Below are 19,823 nucleotides of genomic sequence, written 5' to 3'. Positions count from 1 at the left end.
GGATTAGGAACTTTCTACCCTACACTACCACCCTCCATCTATCTTTTAAGTCCTCCAGCTTACTGGCCTCTGTCACGTTCTATACCATTCCCTTATGTTTTCATAAGTCGTTGTTAACTTGCGTTTTCTGATTTTTTTATACGTACGTTTTTGAACTAAAAAGTCTGTGCATACTATAATACCATGGTTGTATAAGCAATATTCAGTGCAGAACTAAGTAAGGTGTGCGAATAGGCTGATAGAGAAAATGTGGTCCTGTATCCCTCAGCTTGTGTTGCTCAAGGAACTATCTATGTTCCTGGGAACAGAGTCAATAGATCAGATTTTCTTGCCTTCAATAAATTGTTCCTTAATGTAGTTTACTTCATATTTGGACCCTGCCTTTCTTAAGTGGTCCTTTGATTTTCCTGTAGGTCGTGTTTGCCTTCTCTTTGGCAAAATGTAAGCCTTTTTCCTTAACCTTACCACTTACATATTTTAGCTTTTTATTTTTATTTATTTATTATTTTTTTTTAAATAATTTTTTAAGAATTTATTTATGATAGGCACACAGTGAGAGAGAGAGAGGCAGAGACACAGGCAGAGGGAGAAGCAGGCTCCATGCACCGGGAGCCCGACGTGGGATTCGATCCCGGGTCTCCAGGATCGCGCCCTGGGCCAAAGGCAGGCGCCAAACCGCTGCGCCACCCAGGGATCCCATATTTTAGCTTTTTAATCAGTCATATTATCTGTTTATTTATTTATTTTTAAAAGATTTATTTACTTATTTATTCATGAGAAACACAGAGAGAGAGAGGTAGAGACACAGGCAGAGGGAGAAGCAGGCTCCATGCAAGGAGCCCAATGCGGGACTCCATCCCGGGTCTCCAGGATCACACCCTGGGCTGCAGGCGGTGCTAAACTGCTGCACCACCGGGGCTGCCCTATTATCTGTTTAATAAAATCTGCTTTAAAAAATTCTTTCCAGAGTTTGCTGACTTTCTGTTCTAATTATGGCTAATTTTTTTTTCTAGACCTTCTCAGAGCTATCTTCTGGGAATTTCTTTTCTTTGTACTTTTGGGTTAGGTGTACTGTTTTTTGGATCCACTATCATCAGCAGTCTTGAAATCCTCCCTTTTTTCCCTGGAGTAAATCTTTGAGTACCTTTTTTTTTTTTCCCTCGAGTACCTTTTTAACTAAAATATGTAGGGAGGAAACTGTACTCTAAGAAAGTTTTTTTATTATACTAATACACTTGTTTGAAACTTTGGCTTAGCATAGAATTCTAGGATCAGAATTAATTTCTCCAGGACTTTGAAAATTCATTTATTTATTTGTTTATTTGAGAGAGAGAGAGACAGAGAGCACACACATGAGTGAAGGAAGACAGAGAGGGAGGGGGAGAGCAAGAAGCAGACACCCCTAGCAGGGAGCTTGACATGGGGCTCAGTCCCAGGACCCTGAGATCATGACCTGAGCTAAAGTCAGACTCTTAACTGACTGGGCCACCTATGTGCCCCATACTTACCTCAGGACTTTGAAGGCATTCTTTAATCTTCTGTCAACCAGTTGGGCTGATGAGATATTTTTGAAAGTAACTTTTTTTTTTTCCCCAGAAGATTTAGTCCTTGGTTTTCTGGACACATGTGGCGGTATGTGTATTGTGGATCTTTTGTTCATTCATTATTTTCAACACTTAAGTATCCCTTTCAAAATGAAAACTCAAGTCTACTTTTACTTCTAGGACATTTTTTGTATTCTACGTTTTCTTCTTTCTTTTTCCCCCATTCTTTCTTGAACTCTGATTCAGTCTCATGTTAGATGTTGAATTCATGGCTCATGTTTTCCATCTCCTTGACTTTTTTTTTTTCTATATTCTGATTTTTCCAACTTTATTGTTAGTTTCATCTGCTTGTTATTTCTAATTTAATTAATTTTGAAATCATACAACTTTTATTGTTTTAAATAAAGAGGGAGATAGCTCTTGAAGCACTGTCTTCCCTTGGGCTTAGAACAGGAAGTGTTTTTTGTTTTTTGTTTTTCATTTTTAAAAGTGAAAAAAATTTTAAAAAAATTTTATTCTACTGTATTTAACATACAATGTTAAATCATTTTCAAGTGTACAATATAGTGACTTGAAAATTTCATACATCACCCAGCACTCATCAAGACAAGTGCACTCCTTAATCCCATCACCAATTTAACCCATCCCCCCACCCCTCCCCTCTGGTAACCATCAGTTCTCCATAATTAAGAGTGTTTCTTGATTTCTCTCTTTTTTTCCTTATGCTTATTTGTTTTGTTTCTTTTTTTTTAACTTTTTATTTATTTATGATAGTCACACAGAGAGAGAGAGAGGCAGAGATATAGGCAGAGGGAGAAGCAGGCTCCATGCACCAGGAGCCCAATGTGGGATTTGATCCCGGGTCTCCAGGATTGCGCCCTGGGCCAAAGGCAGGCGTTAAACCGCTGCGCCACCCAGGGATCCCTGTTTTGTTTCTTAAATACCACATGTGAGTGAAATCATGTTGTCTTTCTCTGACTGACATTATTTCACTTAGCATAATATTTTCTAGTTCCATCCACATCTTTGGAAATGGCGAGATTTTATTCTTTTTTATGACTGAGTAATATTCCATTGTGTATATATACATCTTCTTTATTCATCAATCATTGGATACTTCGGCTGCTTCCATAATTTGACTAGGGTAGCTAATGCTGCTGTAAACATTGGGGTGCATGTATCCCTTTGAATTAGTTCTTTTTTTTTAAGATTTTATTTACTTATTCATGAGAGACACACAGAGAGAGGCAGAGACACAGGCAGAGGGAGAAGCAGGTTCCCTGCGGAGAGTCCAATGCGAGACTCGATCCCAGGACCCTGGGGTCACACCCTGAGCCGAAGGCAGACGCTCAACCACTGAGCCATCTGGGCACCCCTAAGTAATCGAATTTGATAATATAAAACATCTTCTCGCATAAGGGATAATTTTGAATAAGATAGAGGTAGATTATGTCTCAGTCCCAGAGCTGTGTGAGAGCCAGCTCCCCCCTTTGGGTCTTCAGGCAAATACACTAGTCAGTCACTTTGTGGGCTTGGGCGGCCACCCTTCTGTGGCCTCCAGTATCCCTGCTCATTCCAGCCTGTAGTTCTGGGCATTCCTGCTGATGTCACGAAGGACATCACCTCTGGGCGCTCTAAACAAGAACCCCTGGGTTGGATGAGTGGTGCTGCAGATACACAACATGTGACTTCCACTACGTGAAGGTCTGGGCTGGGTTTAGGGCAGTTGGACTGGACAGGGACTATGGATTTCTTTCACTTTAGAAAACATGTTACAAGAAGAAATAGTAGGACTTGGTGATGGGTTGCCTCTGATCTGAGAATGGAATGTGGGTACCCTGCCCACTAGACCAGTCCTGGCATACAGCCCAGCCGCTGCGACCAGCAACTAGTGTACTGAAGGCAGGGGTGCTCAGCCCCCAGGTATCAGGAGCTGGGGCAGCCATTTTCAAAGAATTTATGGAAAACAAAACAACACTTTTAAGCATTTGCTAACACGCAACTAACTGGTTCAACTGACATTTAGCTTTAATGTTTGGCAAGCGCGTGAGCGTTTGCTCTGCTGAGATGGTGCAGGTGTTGAGGGCATCGGATGGCTGCACAGGGTTGCCCGTCCAGGACACCCTGGAAGCTCCTGGGTTGGTGGGTGTAACTGGTGGAAACTACATCCACTGAGGGGTTTGGAGGCAGATCCAGGTGGCTGAGCTGTTTAGTTGAGGCGCAGTGTTCTGGGATCCATGTGCTTTGGGGAACCTGCTTTTTGGGAACAGGGAAGTGGGGCTGGAGGGATGACTGGAGATAACAGGCCTGGAGCATGACTCAGAGAATGAGGCTCTGGCTTTCCTACCTGAGTCTGGCTCGAGAATAAACAGTACATCATGTAATGAGGGGAAAGGGCAATGGCCCAGGAGGAGGTACTCTGCAGGCCCTGCCTCCTGAGAGGACATTGGGCGAGGTGCCCAGCTCCCACACCCTCCTCCTGGGTCTCTTGGGCTGTCAGCATGAAGTGGACGAGAAGAGCAGGGAATGCCATTGAAGTCCTGCTATACTCTAGGGGCAGATGGATAGCACCTTGAAGGCTGTCCAAGACTCCCTGCACAGTGCTCCAGAGAGCTTCACTCAGCCCGTTCACCAGATGGCTCATGTGAGGTGCCGGCGGCTGTACTGGGGCTCTTTCGGGAGTCGCTGCTTATCTTACACACAGCAGACACGCACCCCGGGGTCACCTGGTGTGGACATTGGCCTCTCAGGTTTGTCTGTGTGTGGACTGAGTAATTCTGTAGCTTGAAGACTGTGATGTATAGGCAGCTCTCCTGACTTTGCCTTTCTATTCTGTACATGGAGAAACCAATTAAATTCTGGTCCACTGGGCAGGGGCTGAAATGCTGGTGGACTTGGTCTTTAAAAAACCTTAGCCAGGCGTAGGGTGAAAAAGACAAAAGGCTCCTTGTCTGAAGTACTTATGTACATAGAATTCCTGAAGGTAGGTGTGACACGGGAGTGTGATAGGACATGCGAGAACTGTGTGTTATTTTACAACATAAAACAATTTTTTTTTTATAACATAAAACATTTAAAAGTAAAAAAAAGAAAAAGCTTTAGGGCTGAGCAAGGCCGTTGTTCTGATCTTGCAAGAGGCAGAAGGAAGATCCTGTGGTCTATCAGAGAGCTGTTGCCTTCATGGTTTTTACTTACCAGCAAAAGTAATGTAATTACAGGTGGTAGGAGGTCTGCCCCTGGGCCCTGGAGGTGCCCTTCCACGCTGTAGGGGTCTCTCTCATGGCAAACGAGCTCTGGACCATTTGATTGGAAAAGGTCCTGTATTAAACCTCTACCCAGGGCAGTGAATTAGAGAAGGAAAATTTCAATCTTCAGAAACTGTGATAGCTGTGCTGATTGCTCATCATCTTATACCATATCTTACTGAGGTCCCATTTTGTTAAATCAACAAATTTATAAAAAAATATGTTTTCTTGTTATAGTAGATAACAGTAAAGTTTGTGGTTATGGTATGTATTTGCTAGGTTCTTATAATTGATGGCATTTTATTTATTTCTAGTAGGTGTATTTATGAACTATTGCGAACTCTGTTTCCCGGATTTCTACAACACGAGGATGATTTTTGGTGGCTTATCCATGAATAAGTTTTTGTTTTTCATTTGTATTACATTTGCTTTAAATCTGAAACTTAGGAAAATTTTACTTATTTTGTACCCTCAAAGCAGTGTTTCTCCAAGGGAAAAAGAGAGAACTTGGATAAATCTGCCTTTTGTCTACAGGAAATATCCTTAATTTGCTTAATGAGCTCCTTCATTATCTAAATAAGTCTTGCGCATGGCAGGTGGACTATATGTGTGCTGACGGAGGAGTCATGTTGCTGCGTGCTCAGTACCTGGGGGTGAGTGGGGGGAGGCCTGCCAGGCAGGGACATTCCAAGGGCATCTGCTCCCTTGGCCTCCGGAAGCACTGTTGGGAGTGGGTGACACGGGGAGGCAGGAGTGTGGCTTACGTACACTGATGAAGTAGCCAGAGGAACACATTCTGTAGCTGTTTATAGGTAATTTTGGACTAGGGAATACTTTTTTTTTTTTTAATTTGTATTACTATTACCTTTTCTTCTAGAAGGTAGTGATTTCTGGCATGTCAAGACCTAATTGCCATTGACTTAAATGGCCTAATGAAAAAGCAGCTCACTAGACTGTACAAAAGTAGTTTTTTAAACTTTAAAAATTCTGACTTTATACTTTTCTTTTTAGAGAAGAACAAAAGATGATACTTGGAAAGCAGATGAGCTCAGAAGACATCTTTCGGTACCGAATTTTAAAGATCTGAGTTGGGGTCATTTGGACCTTGGATGGTTTCTTGGGTAGTTTTACCTTGTTTTCAATGTTGCTTATATGTGGCTCATTCCAGAGATGAGATAAAGGCCTGTGGTTACTAGGTCGGAACTGTGGAGGCACAGGGTTGCTCAGCCTAGCGGTGCACAGCTCTGTCAGGTTTTTGTTTTGATTCAGGGCTCGGGCCATCTGTGTCTGTGTGTGCATGCATGTGGTCTCTGGGTGTGAGAGTGTGCGCATATGTGTATATGTGTGTGTGTAGCTGTGTGTGTGGTGTGTGCACACATGTGTGGTCTCTGAGTGTGTGCATGTGTGCGCTTGTGTGGTGTGTGTGTGTGCATGTGTAGATGTGTGTATGGTGTGTGCACATGTGTGTGTTCTCTGAGTGGTCTCTGAGTGTGTGCATGTGTGTGCTTGTGTGGTGTGAGGGTGTGTGCATGTGGTGTGTGCACACGCGTGTGGTCTCTGTGAGTGTGTGCATGTGTGGTGTGCATGGAGGCACTTTGGGCTGTGCAAACGTGTGAAAGAAGCCCCCTTGGACTAGAGCCAGGAGGCTGCAGACCCGAAGGGGGACGTGTGTGTTCCTGGGGAGGCCTCTGGGCTATACCCATGGAGAGAGGGAGGTTCCTCCTGCCCTGGCAGCAGCTCGTGGTGGGAAGCCAGATGCTTCCTGGCTCCCGGTTTACACTCGTGGACGTGTAGCCGCTAGAAGCCCCTCCGAGTCCCCCTACCCTCTGTACGAGAGCCTCCTGTCTTTGCAGCATCACCTGTGGTCGTGCCATGGCATTGCTGTCGCAGACTGCAGTTCTCCGCTATTCCCGCACAAACCCAGTTCCTGGGATAGAGCCACTGGCGGTTTTATTTTAAGGTTAACTGGTTGAGACCAAGACCCCCGAAACTGTTGCGGGAGTCTGTGTGTGCTGTCCTAGGTTGTGGGGCTGGGACCTTCAGACCAGCCTCAGTGCCCCATGGTCGTTGGGGGGGACGGGCCGGCCCTGCGTTCAGAGCCCCCCTCCCAGGCCCACGTATCTGGGGGAAGCAGTTGTGGGAGCGGGAAGACCCTTGGGGAGGGGGACCTGTACCCTGCATTTCACTCTCCTCTTCTGACGTAGGCGGTGCCGTCGGGCAGTCCCAAGGATGACAGGAAGCACAGGGAAAAGAGGCTGCATAAGGAGGCAGACCTGGACGTCCCTGAGTACAAAGATCAGAAGCATAGCAAGGCCTGGGACCGGCCCGGCGACAGGGAGAACACTCTCGGGCACAGAGACCCAGAGAAGCTGAGGGACAGGAAGAAGGACTCCAGGGACCGGGACCGAGAGAGGCATAAGGACAGACACTGGGAGCCGGATGCAGACAAGTCTCACGGCAGAGAGAGAGACCGCGAGAAGGACAGAGACCGCAGGGCCAGGAAGGAGGAGCTCCGGCAGACGGCCGTCCACCAGAGTCTGCTGGGCCGGCCGCTCCTGGACCGGGCGGGCAAGACGTGGGCAGGTGTGTGTCCCTGTGGGGGGGAGGGTTGGGGGTTCTGTGTGTGTCTCTGGGGGGGGCTCTGTGTGTGTCCACGGTGTGCGTCCTGTGAGGCTCTCGAAGTATATGTGTGCACTGCTGTTGGGTTAGAGGGACTTAGGGTGGGATTGTGGGCTCACGGGGTCACCACTTGGCATGTTTCACAGCATCTCTCTTACTGTCCATTGCCTGTTTGTAGGGTTAGTATTTTGATGTTCTTCATGTGTATTTCTAATAGAATTGTTTTTGTTCTCAGATCTTCTTTTTTTGCTACCTGATCTTGTTCCTTCACTGTATCATTTATGCGAACAGTTACACGATTAGGCTCTCTGATGTCCCTTTCCCTCCTTGTCTGTTTTTGTGCCTCTTTGCATCTCCTCCAAGCCTCCCCTGCTGTGACGTGTGGCCTTGTTCTGTGGACCTCGGTGGCTGCTCCCTCCCTCAGTGACTGCACCCTTTCTCATAATTTGCAGTGCTGGTCATCTGTTCTTGACTTCCAGGTTTTGGTTCCAGCCTAGGTTTCATCCCTGAATTCCGGGCTCACAGATCCTCTTGTCCTTTGATGTTTGATAGATGTTGGAAACTTAGTGGGTCCTGGACAGCTTCTGGAATTCCCACAAATCTGCTTCCCCATAACCTCCCCCATTTTAGTCAATGGCAACTACATCCTTCCCTCTGTCAGGCAGGAAAACCTGGGGGTCAGTGGGACCCCACTTTTCCTCCGCAGTCAGCAGAGCCTGGCCCTTTGCTCCCTGCCCTGTTGTTTTGATCTCTTGAGTCCCAGGATCCCAGAATAGCAGTCAGTGCTCCACTAGCACTTTGTGAAGGAGTGAACTGTGTCTCAATGATCTCTTTAATTTCATCCTCATCTTTTAAATTGTTGATTCTCTTCATTTTAAGTCTAATGACTTTTTTTTTTTTTTTTTTTTTTGTCTGTACAGATTCAAAAGTGAAGCTCTCCTTTCACCATCAGGGAGAGATCTCAAGTTGTGGGTAGATGTGTGTGCTGGCAGGTGGGCTGCACTTTGCCTCCTTCTCATAGGGGCCACCTCCACCTACTGTACCCTTAGTGGGCTCGAGGAGGCTGTGGGGCTGGCGCAGTTCCCCTTTTGTCTCCGAGGCAGGTGTTTCTTTGCCTCCGAGCACTTGGCAACTGAGCTGGTTCTTCATAGTGGACTAGGCATGTGTGTGTGGGCTTGAGTTTCCAGGGGGTCACTCTATATTTTCCAGGTTGCTTCAGTCGCTGTTGCCATTGTGATTTCCCTCTTTAGCCCATTTTATTAGATTCTAGAACTTTCCATGCTTGATATTGGAGGATGTGTTTTAATGGAAGAATGTTTTCTTATGTGTTAACTAACATACAGTACATTGTTAATGCAAGATGTTAGAAGATCATCATGATGTGGTCAAGTTTGGAAATGCTAAAAATAATGTTCTGTTTTTGTAGTAAGCAAAGTGAGAACAGAAGAGAAGGAGAAGAGAGATAAAGACCCTGAGAGGGGGGACGAGGAGAGAGAAAGACGATACAGAGAAAGAAAGGTACGTGGGCAAGCTGGAGGGGTCCTTGGCATCTGTAGAGTGGAGGCCATTCACGCATTGTTAGTAGGAGCATTTTTGAAAAGTGTTGTCACACAGGATTCAAAGTCTGAGGAAATTCTCAGCCACTTTCCTTACATGTTGTTCTCTTTCCAGGAGAAATACATGGTGATTTTGGGCTATTTGGAAAATATGAATAAATAATAAGAAGAAAATAAAAACAAGTTCTACCCCAAGACAATTATTGATAATATTTAAGTATATATCCTAACAAAGTAGGTTTTATGTATGCATTTTTGTAAATGTACATATATACCCACTTTTGGATTTTTACTCTTTTATAAACTTTAATCTGGATACACGGAGCATTTTTCTAAGTCCTTTTTCTCGATAATATTTTAATGGCTGCACAAGACAACACTCACTGATGCAGATGTGTCCTAGTTTTCTTGATACCTCTGCTTTTGTTGGACACTTCTGTTGCTTCTGATTTTTTTTTATTGTAAAGACATCTGTCTACCCCACAGATGTCTTTACAATGCAAAGTTTTTGCATTTATTCATAATTATTTTCCTATGGATTAATTTCTGGAAATGAACTTACTGGATGAAAGTAAATGTAAATTTACTCCATTTGCACTGCAGACCAGCTGTGATTATTTATATCATCAAAGTGTGATGATAAGCTTGAGCTAAGCAGCCACCGGCATGGTCATAATTTTTAATCTTTGTTAATTTGATTCAGAACAAAGTACTTCTTAGCATTTTATGAAAGGGTTTACCGCCCTGTTGTTAGTTACTCCCTGTACGTTTGTTTACTTTCCTCATGGAGCATTTTATTCTGAGAGTACTTTCAAGATAAACTCTCTGCTAGTTATTTCTGTTTCAAATTTTACTTGTGAAATCTTTGTTTTGTGAGTAAGTTTAAAGTTATGAAGTAGTCAGGTCTGTCTTTTATTGTTTGGTTGTTAACGTAATGCTAAAGAGCCTTTTCCCCCCATCAGGGTAATGTAAATGCTTGCTTGTATTTTATTCTGGGTCCTTAAAATTTTTTTTACCACTTCAATCTTTAATCTCCATAGAATTTATTTTGGTGACAAGTGTGTAGTAGTAATCTGACTTTACAACTGAGGAGTTTGGCCATGGAGCTTGCCAGCATGGGAGGTTATCCTGGCAGAGATGAACAGGGTGGGTGGGCATCGGGGGCAGGAGAGGAGTCAGAGCTGCTGGGTGGCCCCAGGAGGGGTGGCGGGAGTGGGGGTGCTGAGCCAAGGAGGAGGTAAGCACCCGGTGGCTGCAGAGGGAGCAGAGACCCACTGTTGGCTGTGAGTAGAGAAGGCCCTGGGTGGAAGGAAAGGGCAGTTCCATTTGGGATTCTGTTGAGGCACACTGGCAATGCTCCCCAAACCGTGAGTCTGACCCAAAAATGTGACGTATCAGCAGCGTGTTCTTCAAAGAGCCCTGTGTCACTGTGGGGTGGATATCCCAGTCATTCCTGAGTGGCCACAGTGGTTTCGGGGATACAGAGATGACTGAATGGTGGTGCCCAGTTTTAAGAATCTCCATGTGAACTACCAACATCAGGGACTGGCAGGGCACGTGGTGCTCTGCTCGCGGAAGCCACACATCTCACAGGCAGGACTGTGGCTGGTGGAGTTCAGGGTGCATTCACAGTTGGGGAGGGGGCACATGTGCCATGCTGAGGACTTTGGATGTGCCTCTCCACATCAGGGGAGATTGCCCCTGATGCCCATTGCCCATCCTTCCCTCCTCCTTTGGGGGAGGCAGGTGTGCAGCGTGGCCACCGTCCTGTGGGTTGCATGGCCAGCAGTGGGTTTTTCTTTCCAGAAGGCCATCCTCCGAGTCAGGGTAGTGGAGTGAGGGGCAATGCAGCCTCACTGCCTTGATTGTAGCATGTGTGAAGGACAGCTACCCATGGCTCGGATGCTCATGCGTTTTTCAATATGTCCTGTTCAAAGCTGCAGTACGGCGACAGTAAAGACAATCCTCTTAAGTATTGGCTTTATAAAGAAGAAGGTGAAAGGAGACACAGGAAGCAGAAAGAACCAGATCGAGAAAAGAAACATCGAGAAAAAAGCAGCACAAGGGAAAAAAGAGACAAGTATGCCAAAGAAAAAAGTAATTCGTCCTCAGACAAGAAAGGGGAAGAAAGGCACAAGGATAAACGCCACAAGGAAGGCTCTCATTTAGATGAAGAGAGGCACCACAGTAGCACCGATAAAAGAGAGAGGCTGACAAGAGAAGAGCCTAAGAAAAGGGAGTCCAAGGTACCGTTTCTGATGCCCCTTCGGCTCTGTAGGCCCCTAAGACCACAGGGCAAAAACCTGGTTCACGTCTGTGCAATGTGATCAGTGTAGAGAAATTGCTGATCTAGTAGGAAGTCAGATTTTCTGATTATATTGTGAATGTACTTTTAATGTATATTCAGAAATCTATGATAATACTGAAATTTTGAACCATTAAAAAAAGGAGATGATATTAAGTGGAAAAATGAACAAAATAGCAAAATGTTTGAATTAGAATTAGTAGTGTAAGTTTGCAATACCAACAGACACAAAAATAAAACTATTGATTGCAAAGGGTCTAATTTTCCTCCCACATATGTTGACGTAATTTCTGCAGTTGCTTGATGTTTTCCTCTACTGGTGTATCTTCCGTGCTCACATATGTACTTCCACTGTTCTGTTTTTCCAGACTCTGAAGGGAAGCGATTTCATTCTCCTGTTTGTTGCTGGTGCTTCCTTTCAGGTGGAAGCAAAGTGAGGGTCAGGTGCCATGAGGCTCAGGAGAGTCAGGCCTCTGGGGCCAAAGCCTGGGGCCTCTGATTGAGTGGGGCCATCCATCAAAGTGTGTGTCCGTGTGTGTTGAGGAGCGTTTGTTAAGGATGTCCTGAAACATCTTTGCAGTTGCTGCCTGGCCTCGTGCCCACCCTGGCTGGCTCTTTGCTGAGCGGGTAAATGATGCCCGCACCTGCCGCCTCCTTGCCTTTGCCCATCCTTCCCTCTGGGCAGGGCTGCACCCCCACCCTATCACCTGAGACCTATCACCAGACCAAGCACAGGGAGGCCGGAGGTGAGAATGGACCCTCACAAACAGGCATGTGTCCTCTTGTGCTTTAAATCTCCTTCCCTATAACAGGGTCTTTTTAGTGTGTTTTTCCCAATTTTTAGTCATGAACATTTTTAAACAACAGCAAAGTTGACAAGTTTCTGCCACCTAGATCCTACCACTAACGTTCCATTAAACTTACCTATTTTACATTCCCTGGATCCAATTTAGTCACTAGGAACATTCTGTTTGGTTTCCCCCAGAAATGCCTTCCTGAGACTTGTCACAGTTTACACATTTGGCTTTTATTGTGGCTGGATGTATGAAGGGCCCCTTGTTAATAAAGCTACTGCCCTCAAGAGTGCTCCTTCCATAAGGGGTAACATAATCTCATGGACGATAAACTTCTTTTCTTTCAATAATTTGTTTATATTTCTGGAGTAGCTTCTCTGTGCCAGTGTTTGTTCTACGTGCTGAGGACCCAGCTGTGGCCAGAAGTTTTTATTTTTGTGGCGCTTATATTCCATTGGAGAAACCATATGATGAGGAAATAAATAAGTATGGAGTATATGAGGAATGACTAGTGAGCATTATGTGTTCCACATCTTTCTTTGCCTTGACTTTCAGATGCTCAAAATACGCTTTTTAACTTAGTGTGTTAGCCTGGTGATGGATGTGACTGCTGCTGAGGGGACCATAAATTACAAGGGGGCACTACTAATAACTATGCCAGGCCACAGGTATGAACCAGGACCGGTCCTGCAGATTGGGTTCTCCTGGGTTCTCTCTCACTTTCTTCATATGATTTTTTTTTTTTTTTTTAAGATTTTGAGAGAGAGAGAGCATGAGGGCATGGAGCAGAGGGAGAGGGAGAGCAGACTTCCCACTGAGCAGGGAGCCTGACCCAGGGCTCGATCCGGGGACCCCAGGGTCACACCCTGAGCCAAAGGCAGACACTCGACCGCTTAGCCACCCAGATGTTCCCTCCCCCCCCCTTTTTTTATAAAGATTTTATTTATTCTTTGATTGTTTTATAGCAATAACTTCCTAGAAGTATTTATAGATCAAAGAAACTATTTGAATATTTTTAACTGTTTTTAAAGCTTTTGATATGCCCTTCAGACTGACTTTCTTCTGTTCTGCACTCTTCATGGATCGGCCCCCAGGTCTTTGAGCTTTTTCTGCTCCTGGGAGGCATGCCTCTGGTCCCCCTGGGCTCTTTACCTGTCACACTCTGGCCTCATGATCTTCCTCCAGACTATGCTTCCTGCCAGCACTTACTTCACAGATGCTTCTCTTTTTATTTTATTTTTTTAAGATTTTATTTATTTATTCATGAGAGACATACAGAGAGAGAGAGAGGCAGAGACACAGGCAGAGGGAGAAGCAGGCTTCACGCAGGGAGCCTGACGTGGGACTCGATCCCGGGTCTCCAGGATCAGGCCCTGGGCTGAAGGTGGCGCTAGACTGCTGAGCCTCCTAGGCTGCCCGATGCTTCTCTTTTTAAATGACCTACTTAGATATGTTGTTTTGCAATCTGATGGTTTTAATTTTATTTTTACAAATTCACTTAATTCAAGAGAATTACAGAGTAGAATTTATAGATCAGTTGTTTGAATTTTATTTTCTATAGGTAGATGGATCTATGAAATAGCCACATTATTTGTGAAAGTTCATAATTTTAAGCAGTATGAGGAGCTAGTCAAATGTATCTGAAGTAATGTGAAATTGATAAGCATAGATGTCTTTTACTAAGGTAATGTATAATCACCTTTTAGTATGCCTTTACTCATCTTCCTTGCATTATGTAATTTACTGAAGATAGCTGGTAAAAACAGTTATTTCAGAAGATTCCTGTGGTGCAGATGCTTTTATTAAATTTTGAGTCCATGCTTGTTTTACGGAGTTTATTAGTAGTTACTTCATTATGATATACTAATGAGCATCATGGAATTTTTTGTTTCATAGAACAATGAGCACAGAAATCGGGGTGCAAGTTCAAGGAGAGATCCAGCCGGCAGCCAGGAAGGAACATGCGCTCTCTGGTGACTGTTCTGTGCACTGTGCTTCTCATAGAATGCTTTAAAATGAGTTTTTCTTACTGGGCCTGATTATATCCAGTGAATGAGAGTGAATTATAGATATACTTCATTTAGTCTTGATACAGCCCCTCCAAGTTATATTCTAGGTGCACTAGAGGAGCTTGGGAACTTGTTATAAATTACTAGTCCTACTTTGCCTTTTTTATATTTGCTCACACAAACTTGAGAATCAGTATTCACTTTGAGGTGTGCATATGTGAGAGGCGGCCCCTGCCCTTGCTGAACTCAATGGCTGGAGAGGGTACAGTTTCTGCAGGTGGGCTCCTGGCTCCTCTTTCTGCCAGCCAGTGCCCCCCAACCAGTGTCTGTAAGTCAGAGCACAAATGAAATGTGTTTTCTTTGGCCTTGCAGCTTTAATAACCTGCAGGAATGGCATGCCTGCCTCTACTTGGCATGTTGGGCAGCCCTCCAGAGCTGTTTCTTCACTGGCAAAAGTCTCATAACAGCACCTGTTTTGTGAAGATTACAAATGAGAGTTTGTGGGTAAATTCTCATTTTGTACATAAGCTCTAGATTTTTTTTGGAAGTTTTTTTTTTTTTTAAGATTTTATTTATTTATTCATAGAGACATAGAGAGAGGCAGAGACACAGGCAGAGGGAGAAGCAGGCCCCATGCAGGGAACCCGATGTGGGACTCAATCCCGGGTCTCCAGGATCACACCCCGGGCTGCAGGTGGCGCTAAACCGCTGCGCCACCAGGGCTGCCCGGAAGTTTTAATTTAAGTTCCAGTTGCTTAACACACAGTGAAATACCAGTATCAAGTGTAGAATGTAGGGATTCAGCACTTCCGTACACCACTCCTCAATCCTGTCACCTGTCTCACCTACCCCCGTCCCCTCCTCTCTGGTGACCAGCAGTGTGTTCTACAGAGTTAACCGTCTGTTTCTTGGTTGCTTCCCTTTTTTACCCCCCTTTGCTTCTTTGTTTCAATTCTGAAATTCCACATATGAGTGAAAGCATATGGTATTTGTCTTTCTCTGACTGACTTATTTCATTTAGCATAATACTCTCGCTCCATCCATGTGGTTGCAAATGGCAGGATCTCACTCTTTTTGGTGGCTGGGTAATACTCCAGTGTGTATATATACAACATCTTCTCTCTGTTCATCAGCCTGGGGACACTTGAGCTGCTTTCGTGGTGTGGCTGTTGTGAACAACGCTGCTATAAACTTTGGGCGCATGTTTATATGCACCTTTGGATCCATATCTTTGTACCCTTTTGGTAGACACCCAGTCATATAATTACTGGATCATACAGTAGCTCTATTTCTAACTTTGAGCAACATCCATCCTGTTCTGCACAGTGGCTACACCAGTTTGCATCCCCACCAATAAGGCAGGAGGGTTCCCCTTTCTCCACATCCTCCCAACACCTCTTGTTTCTTGAGTTGTTGATTTTAGCCATCCTGATAGGTGTGAGGTGATAGCTCATCATGGTTTCATCTGCGTTTCCCTGATGATGAGAGATGTTGAGCATCCTTCCATGTGTCTGTTGACCATCTGATGTCCTTTGGAAAAATGTTCATATCTTCTGCCCATTTTTAAATTGAAATTTTGGGGGGTATTGAGTTTTAAAAGTTCTTTATATATTTTGGATACTAACCCTTTATCAGATAAGACATTTGCAAGTATTTTCTCCCATCCTGGAGGTTGCCTCGTAGTTTTGTTGATTGTTTCCTTTGCTGTGAGGAAGCCTTTTATTTTTTTATTTTTTTATTTTTTAAAATTTATGATAGTCACAGAGAGAGAGAGAGAGAGAGAGAGAGAGGCAGAGACATAGGCAGAGGGAGAAGCAGGCTCCATGCAGCGGGAGCCCGATGTGGGACTCGATCCCGGGTTTCCAGGATCGCGCCCTGGGCCAAAGGCAGGCACCAAACCACTGTGCCACCCAGGGATCCCAGGAAGCCATTTATTTATTTATTTATTTATTTATTTATTTATTTATTTATTTATTTATTTATTTATTTATTTATTTCCTTCCTTTTATTTTGATGAAGATTACAGAGTAGAGTTTGAGTGTAAACTCTCTAGATTTTAATTTGTTATTATGACAACCACATTTGATAATTCCTTTTCAAATCAGGGAAACTCGAGTTAAAAGTACTTTGCCTGAATTTTGAAGTCTGAGCAAAGCTAGCACTTACACTGGGGATGCAGGTTCCCAGACTTTGTGCTGCAGACCTGCTGGGCTGCACAGGGCTTCTCACTTCTCTGTGTCTTCAGAAAATGGAGAATCGGTTTGGAATTCTGAGAGCCTAAATTTTAGGCCCTCACCAATGTAGAAAATCTGATTTAAAAAATAGAATGTGGGATGCCTGGGTGGCTCAGAGGTTTGGCACCTGCCTTCCGCCCAGGGTGTGATCTTGGGGTCCTGGGGTCAAGTCCCACATCGGGCTCCCTGTAGGGAGCCTGCTTCTCCTTCTGCTCTGTCTCTGCTTCTTTCTCTGTGTGTCTCTCACGAATAAATAAACAAAAATCTTTAAAAATAGAACGTATTTTAAGTTAAATCTTTCCCTTAGGAATACAAATATGTTAAATGTAAAATAATATTTGGGATTGGCTAATAAAATTACAGGAGTATTCTAGAACTCATAAGGATAGAGAGTCATACATACATACAACTTCGTTAAAACACATAGTTTCTTCTTTCTACTGAGGATATTCTCTTTCTTGAATTGCTGCTGAAATACTAAACATGTAGAAGGACTTTAGTGTCTGCAGTTCTAATGAGACATGCTTCAGAAGTTTGCCAGGCTATTGCAGCCCTTAGTGACATCAGATATTGGTAAGGGCCTTCACTGAAATGTAAAATGCTTCATGTTTCAAGTCTTTGTTTAAAATTAATTTTGAATTTGATCATAATTTCTAGGTATACAGAGAATTTAGTAAGAAATAATGGAAAAGATAAAGACTCAAGAAGGAAGGTAAGACACTTATGTTAATTTTATTATGCAGCCAGATTATCCATGAGTCTCAGTGTGTGATTCCCTTGGGAGGCAGAGCCTGAGATAGGCTTTGCCTGCAGATGGGTTTACTTGAGGACATAGTAGACGTATTTAGATTAAAAGACTCAAATAGATTGAAAGTAGAAAACTGGACAAGATAAAGCATCACGTGGCAGCTGTGTTGGAGCTCGAGTGGCTTCACTAGAGTGAGACAGGATTGACCCTGAGACAGAAGGTTAGTGAAATTAAGGACCTTTGTGATGATGGAAGATGTCACAGTTGTAAATGAACACATACCCAACAAAAGCCTCCAAATACAGAGTTAAAGGGAGAAACGGAGATTCTATGATTGTAGAGACTTGGGCTGCCTTTCACTAGGGGATAGAGTGACAGCATTTCCCACCAGTGCACTAGGCCCTGTAGGGGAAGGAGCAAGCTCCTGGACACAGGGATCACCACGGCTGTCTCCAGAAGAGGTCAGAAACCTGGCAAGTGAGGAAATTGCCTCTGTGGTAAAGTCTTCCCACAGGAAACCCAGTGTCCGATGACCTTGTGGGCACATTCTGTCCATATGTTACCAACACCGGCTCCCCACATGTGGTCCACCCTCCCGCAGCCGTCTGCTTTGGATGGAGGGCCATTCCCAGTCCCTGTGTTTCGGAGCACATCATCATTAGTACCATGCCAATAGTCCTCATGGTGCATATTTAGGAACTACAAAGTAGTGGGCCTTAGGTTTTAATTATCATCCAGCCATTTTCCCGTTTGTTGTTTTGTTATTATGTGGCAAGCAACTTTGGGTTATTACTTCTGAAGAAGAATTTGTTCTGTCATTTTCTTTGGTAGTTATCTGAAACCCGTGACCTTGAGATAATCATCTGACATTTTGTGCCATATTTTTATGTATCTCTATTCTATATGCGAACACATGGAATTTTACGTCAAGTAGATCACAGGGCATGTGTTGTTCCGATGTGGGTATGTTTTATTCCTTCAGTTTTGGGGGAGGGAGGTGGATCACTCATCATCTAGGTAAAGCTGCTGCTAAGGAAAAAAGTTAACCTTAAAACAGTTTCTTCCTAGGTAATCTTTTTGCTATACTATCTTTTACTTACAACTGTATGTTAGTCTATGTATTTGGGACTTAGTGATGCCTTTTTTCTGTTTTGCACATGTACCCCCCTCACCCCCCACCCCATGCAGCCTCCTGTTTTTCTCAATTCATTGTTCAAATGATGCAGATCTGCCTCACACCTTTTGGGGATAAATTATTGAACTGAAGTTGTTGGATGAAAATATATAGATTTTATAGTGTTTTCCTTATGTCTTCTAATTCTTGTGAGCTCTGGTTGAGCACTGTTAACTAGAGTTATAATGTGAGCCACATTTATGATTATAAATTCTCTAATCACATTAAAAAGGCAAAAAGAAACAAAATTCATTTTAATAACATGTTATATAATGCAGCTCTTCTGGAATATTCTTTCAACAGGTAATCAATATAAAAATATCAATAAGATATAGTTTACATTTTTTTTTTGCCAGCAGAGGAAAATATGTGATATATTTTTCCCCTGAAGGATTCTTGAATGTGTTTGACAGCTCACTTTTGCTTATAATTAGGTCCTATGTTTTAGAGCATCAACACTGAGTTTATCTTATTTTAAGTCTTCAGCCTTATGAGAAGCCTATAATATGCAGGATGATTTTCTGAATACGTGGAAAGCTCCTTATTTTCTTCATGGCAATGTACCATGGTGTCCCCAGTTTTATCCACTGAATAGTTGTGGGTATTGATGTCTCATGCCAGTAACCACAACAGGAATGGAAATAATGCTTCCTTTGCTGGGTCACTTTATCAGCTGCTGTCACTAGGAATTAGGTCCAGTGGTGCCCCCTTCCCCACAGTTTCAGATGTCATGATCAGCAGTGGTCTGGGAGCAGATGATGCTCCCCTGACGCGTTGTCAGAAGCTCAGCAGTAGCTTAGCGCTGCGTCACATGCCTTCGTCCCTCGCCTCCCTTCATGTCATCACATAGGCATCTTATCAGTGCACATCATCCCGAAAAGGGTGAGTGCAGGACAGGAGGATGTTTTGAGAGAGAGAGAGACCAGAGTCATAGAACTTTTACTACAGGTTATCATAATTGTATTATTATTACTATTATTATTATTATTTAAAGATTTTATTTATCCATGAGAGACAATGAGAGAGAGAGAGAGAGAGAAAGAGAGAGAGAGGTGCAGAGACACAGGCAGAAGGAGAAGCAGGCTCCATGCAGGGAGCCTGACGTGGGACTCCATCCCGGGTCTCCAGGATCATGCCCTGGGCTGAAGGCGGCGCTAAACCGCTGAGCCACCCGGGCTGCCCTGTTGTATTTTATTATTAGTTGTTGTTCACCTTAAATTAGATTTTATCATATGTACGTATGTGTAGGAAAATAGTAGTGTGTTTTTGGGAGTTGGTATCATCCACAGTTTTAGGCATCTGCTGGGGGTCTTGGCTTGCATCCCTGGTGGAGGGACCACTGTACTGTTCTGTCCCCATTTCTCAGAAGAGAAAACCGAGGCACAGGTGTTACTTGCCCTAGGTGACCGTGTTTGTATGCCTCAGGGCCAAAATCCCAGTCCTCAACCACTGAGGGCAGCACTTCTGTGGGGGCCAGGTGAGGTCTGGGGCTGCTCTGGATTACTGGGTTATTGCTGGCTGACTGGCGCCTCCCCCTGGAAGCTGCTTGGAGGCAAGGAAAACAAAAAAGGGTGGTGAGGAGAGTGTGTTTTGGC

The 19,823-nt window shown here is 44.0% G+C and overlaps 1 protein-coding gene across 10 annotated transcripts in view; it reads left to right on the top strand.

Moving 5' to 3' along the window:
- DYNC2I1 (dynein 2 intermediate chain 1) overlaps positions 1-19,823 on the top strand; it is a 48,664-nt gene that overhangs the window by 1,649 nt on the left and 27,192 nt on the right. For 2 of the 10 annotated variants that reach the window (XM_072776784.1, XM_072776777.1), the window contains exons 2-7: positions 5,801-5,854; positions 6,994-7,372; positions 8,835-8,926; positions 10,902-11,210; positions 13,960-14,036; positions 16,964-17,018. In XM_072776784.1, the coding sequence (XP_072632885.1) occupies positions 5,801-5,854; positions 6,994-7,372; positions 8,835-8,926; positions 10,902-11,210; positions 13,960-14,036; positions 16,964-17,018 (966 nt within the window). Of the gene's footprint in view, positions 1-4,034; positions 4,295-5,317; positions 5,443-5,517; positions 5,602-5,800; positions 5,911-6,993; positions 7,373-8,328; positions 8,401-8,834; positions 8,927-10,901; positions 11,211-13,959; positions 14,037-16,963; positions 17,019-19,823 lie in introns of those variants that run through there. The other 8 variants (XM_072776783.1, XM_072776780.1, XR_012007752.1 and 5 more) reach the window with 8 other exon arrangements.

Source organism: Canis lupus, chromosome 15, assembly GCF_048164855.1.
Source record: "Canis lupus baileyi chromosome 15, mCanLup2.hap1, whole genome shotgun sequence".
Lineage (NCBI taxonomy): Eukaryota > Metazoa > Chordata > Mammalia > Carnivora > Canidae > Canis > Canis lupus.
Note: the sequence above shows the minus strand (reverse complement) of the source record. Positions and strands in the feature narration are given on the sequence as shown.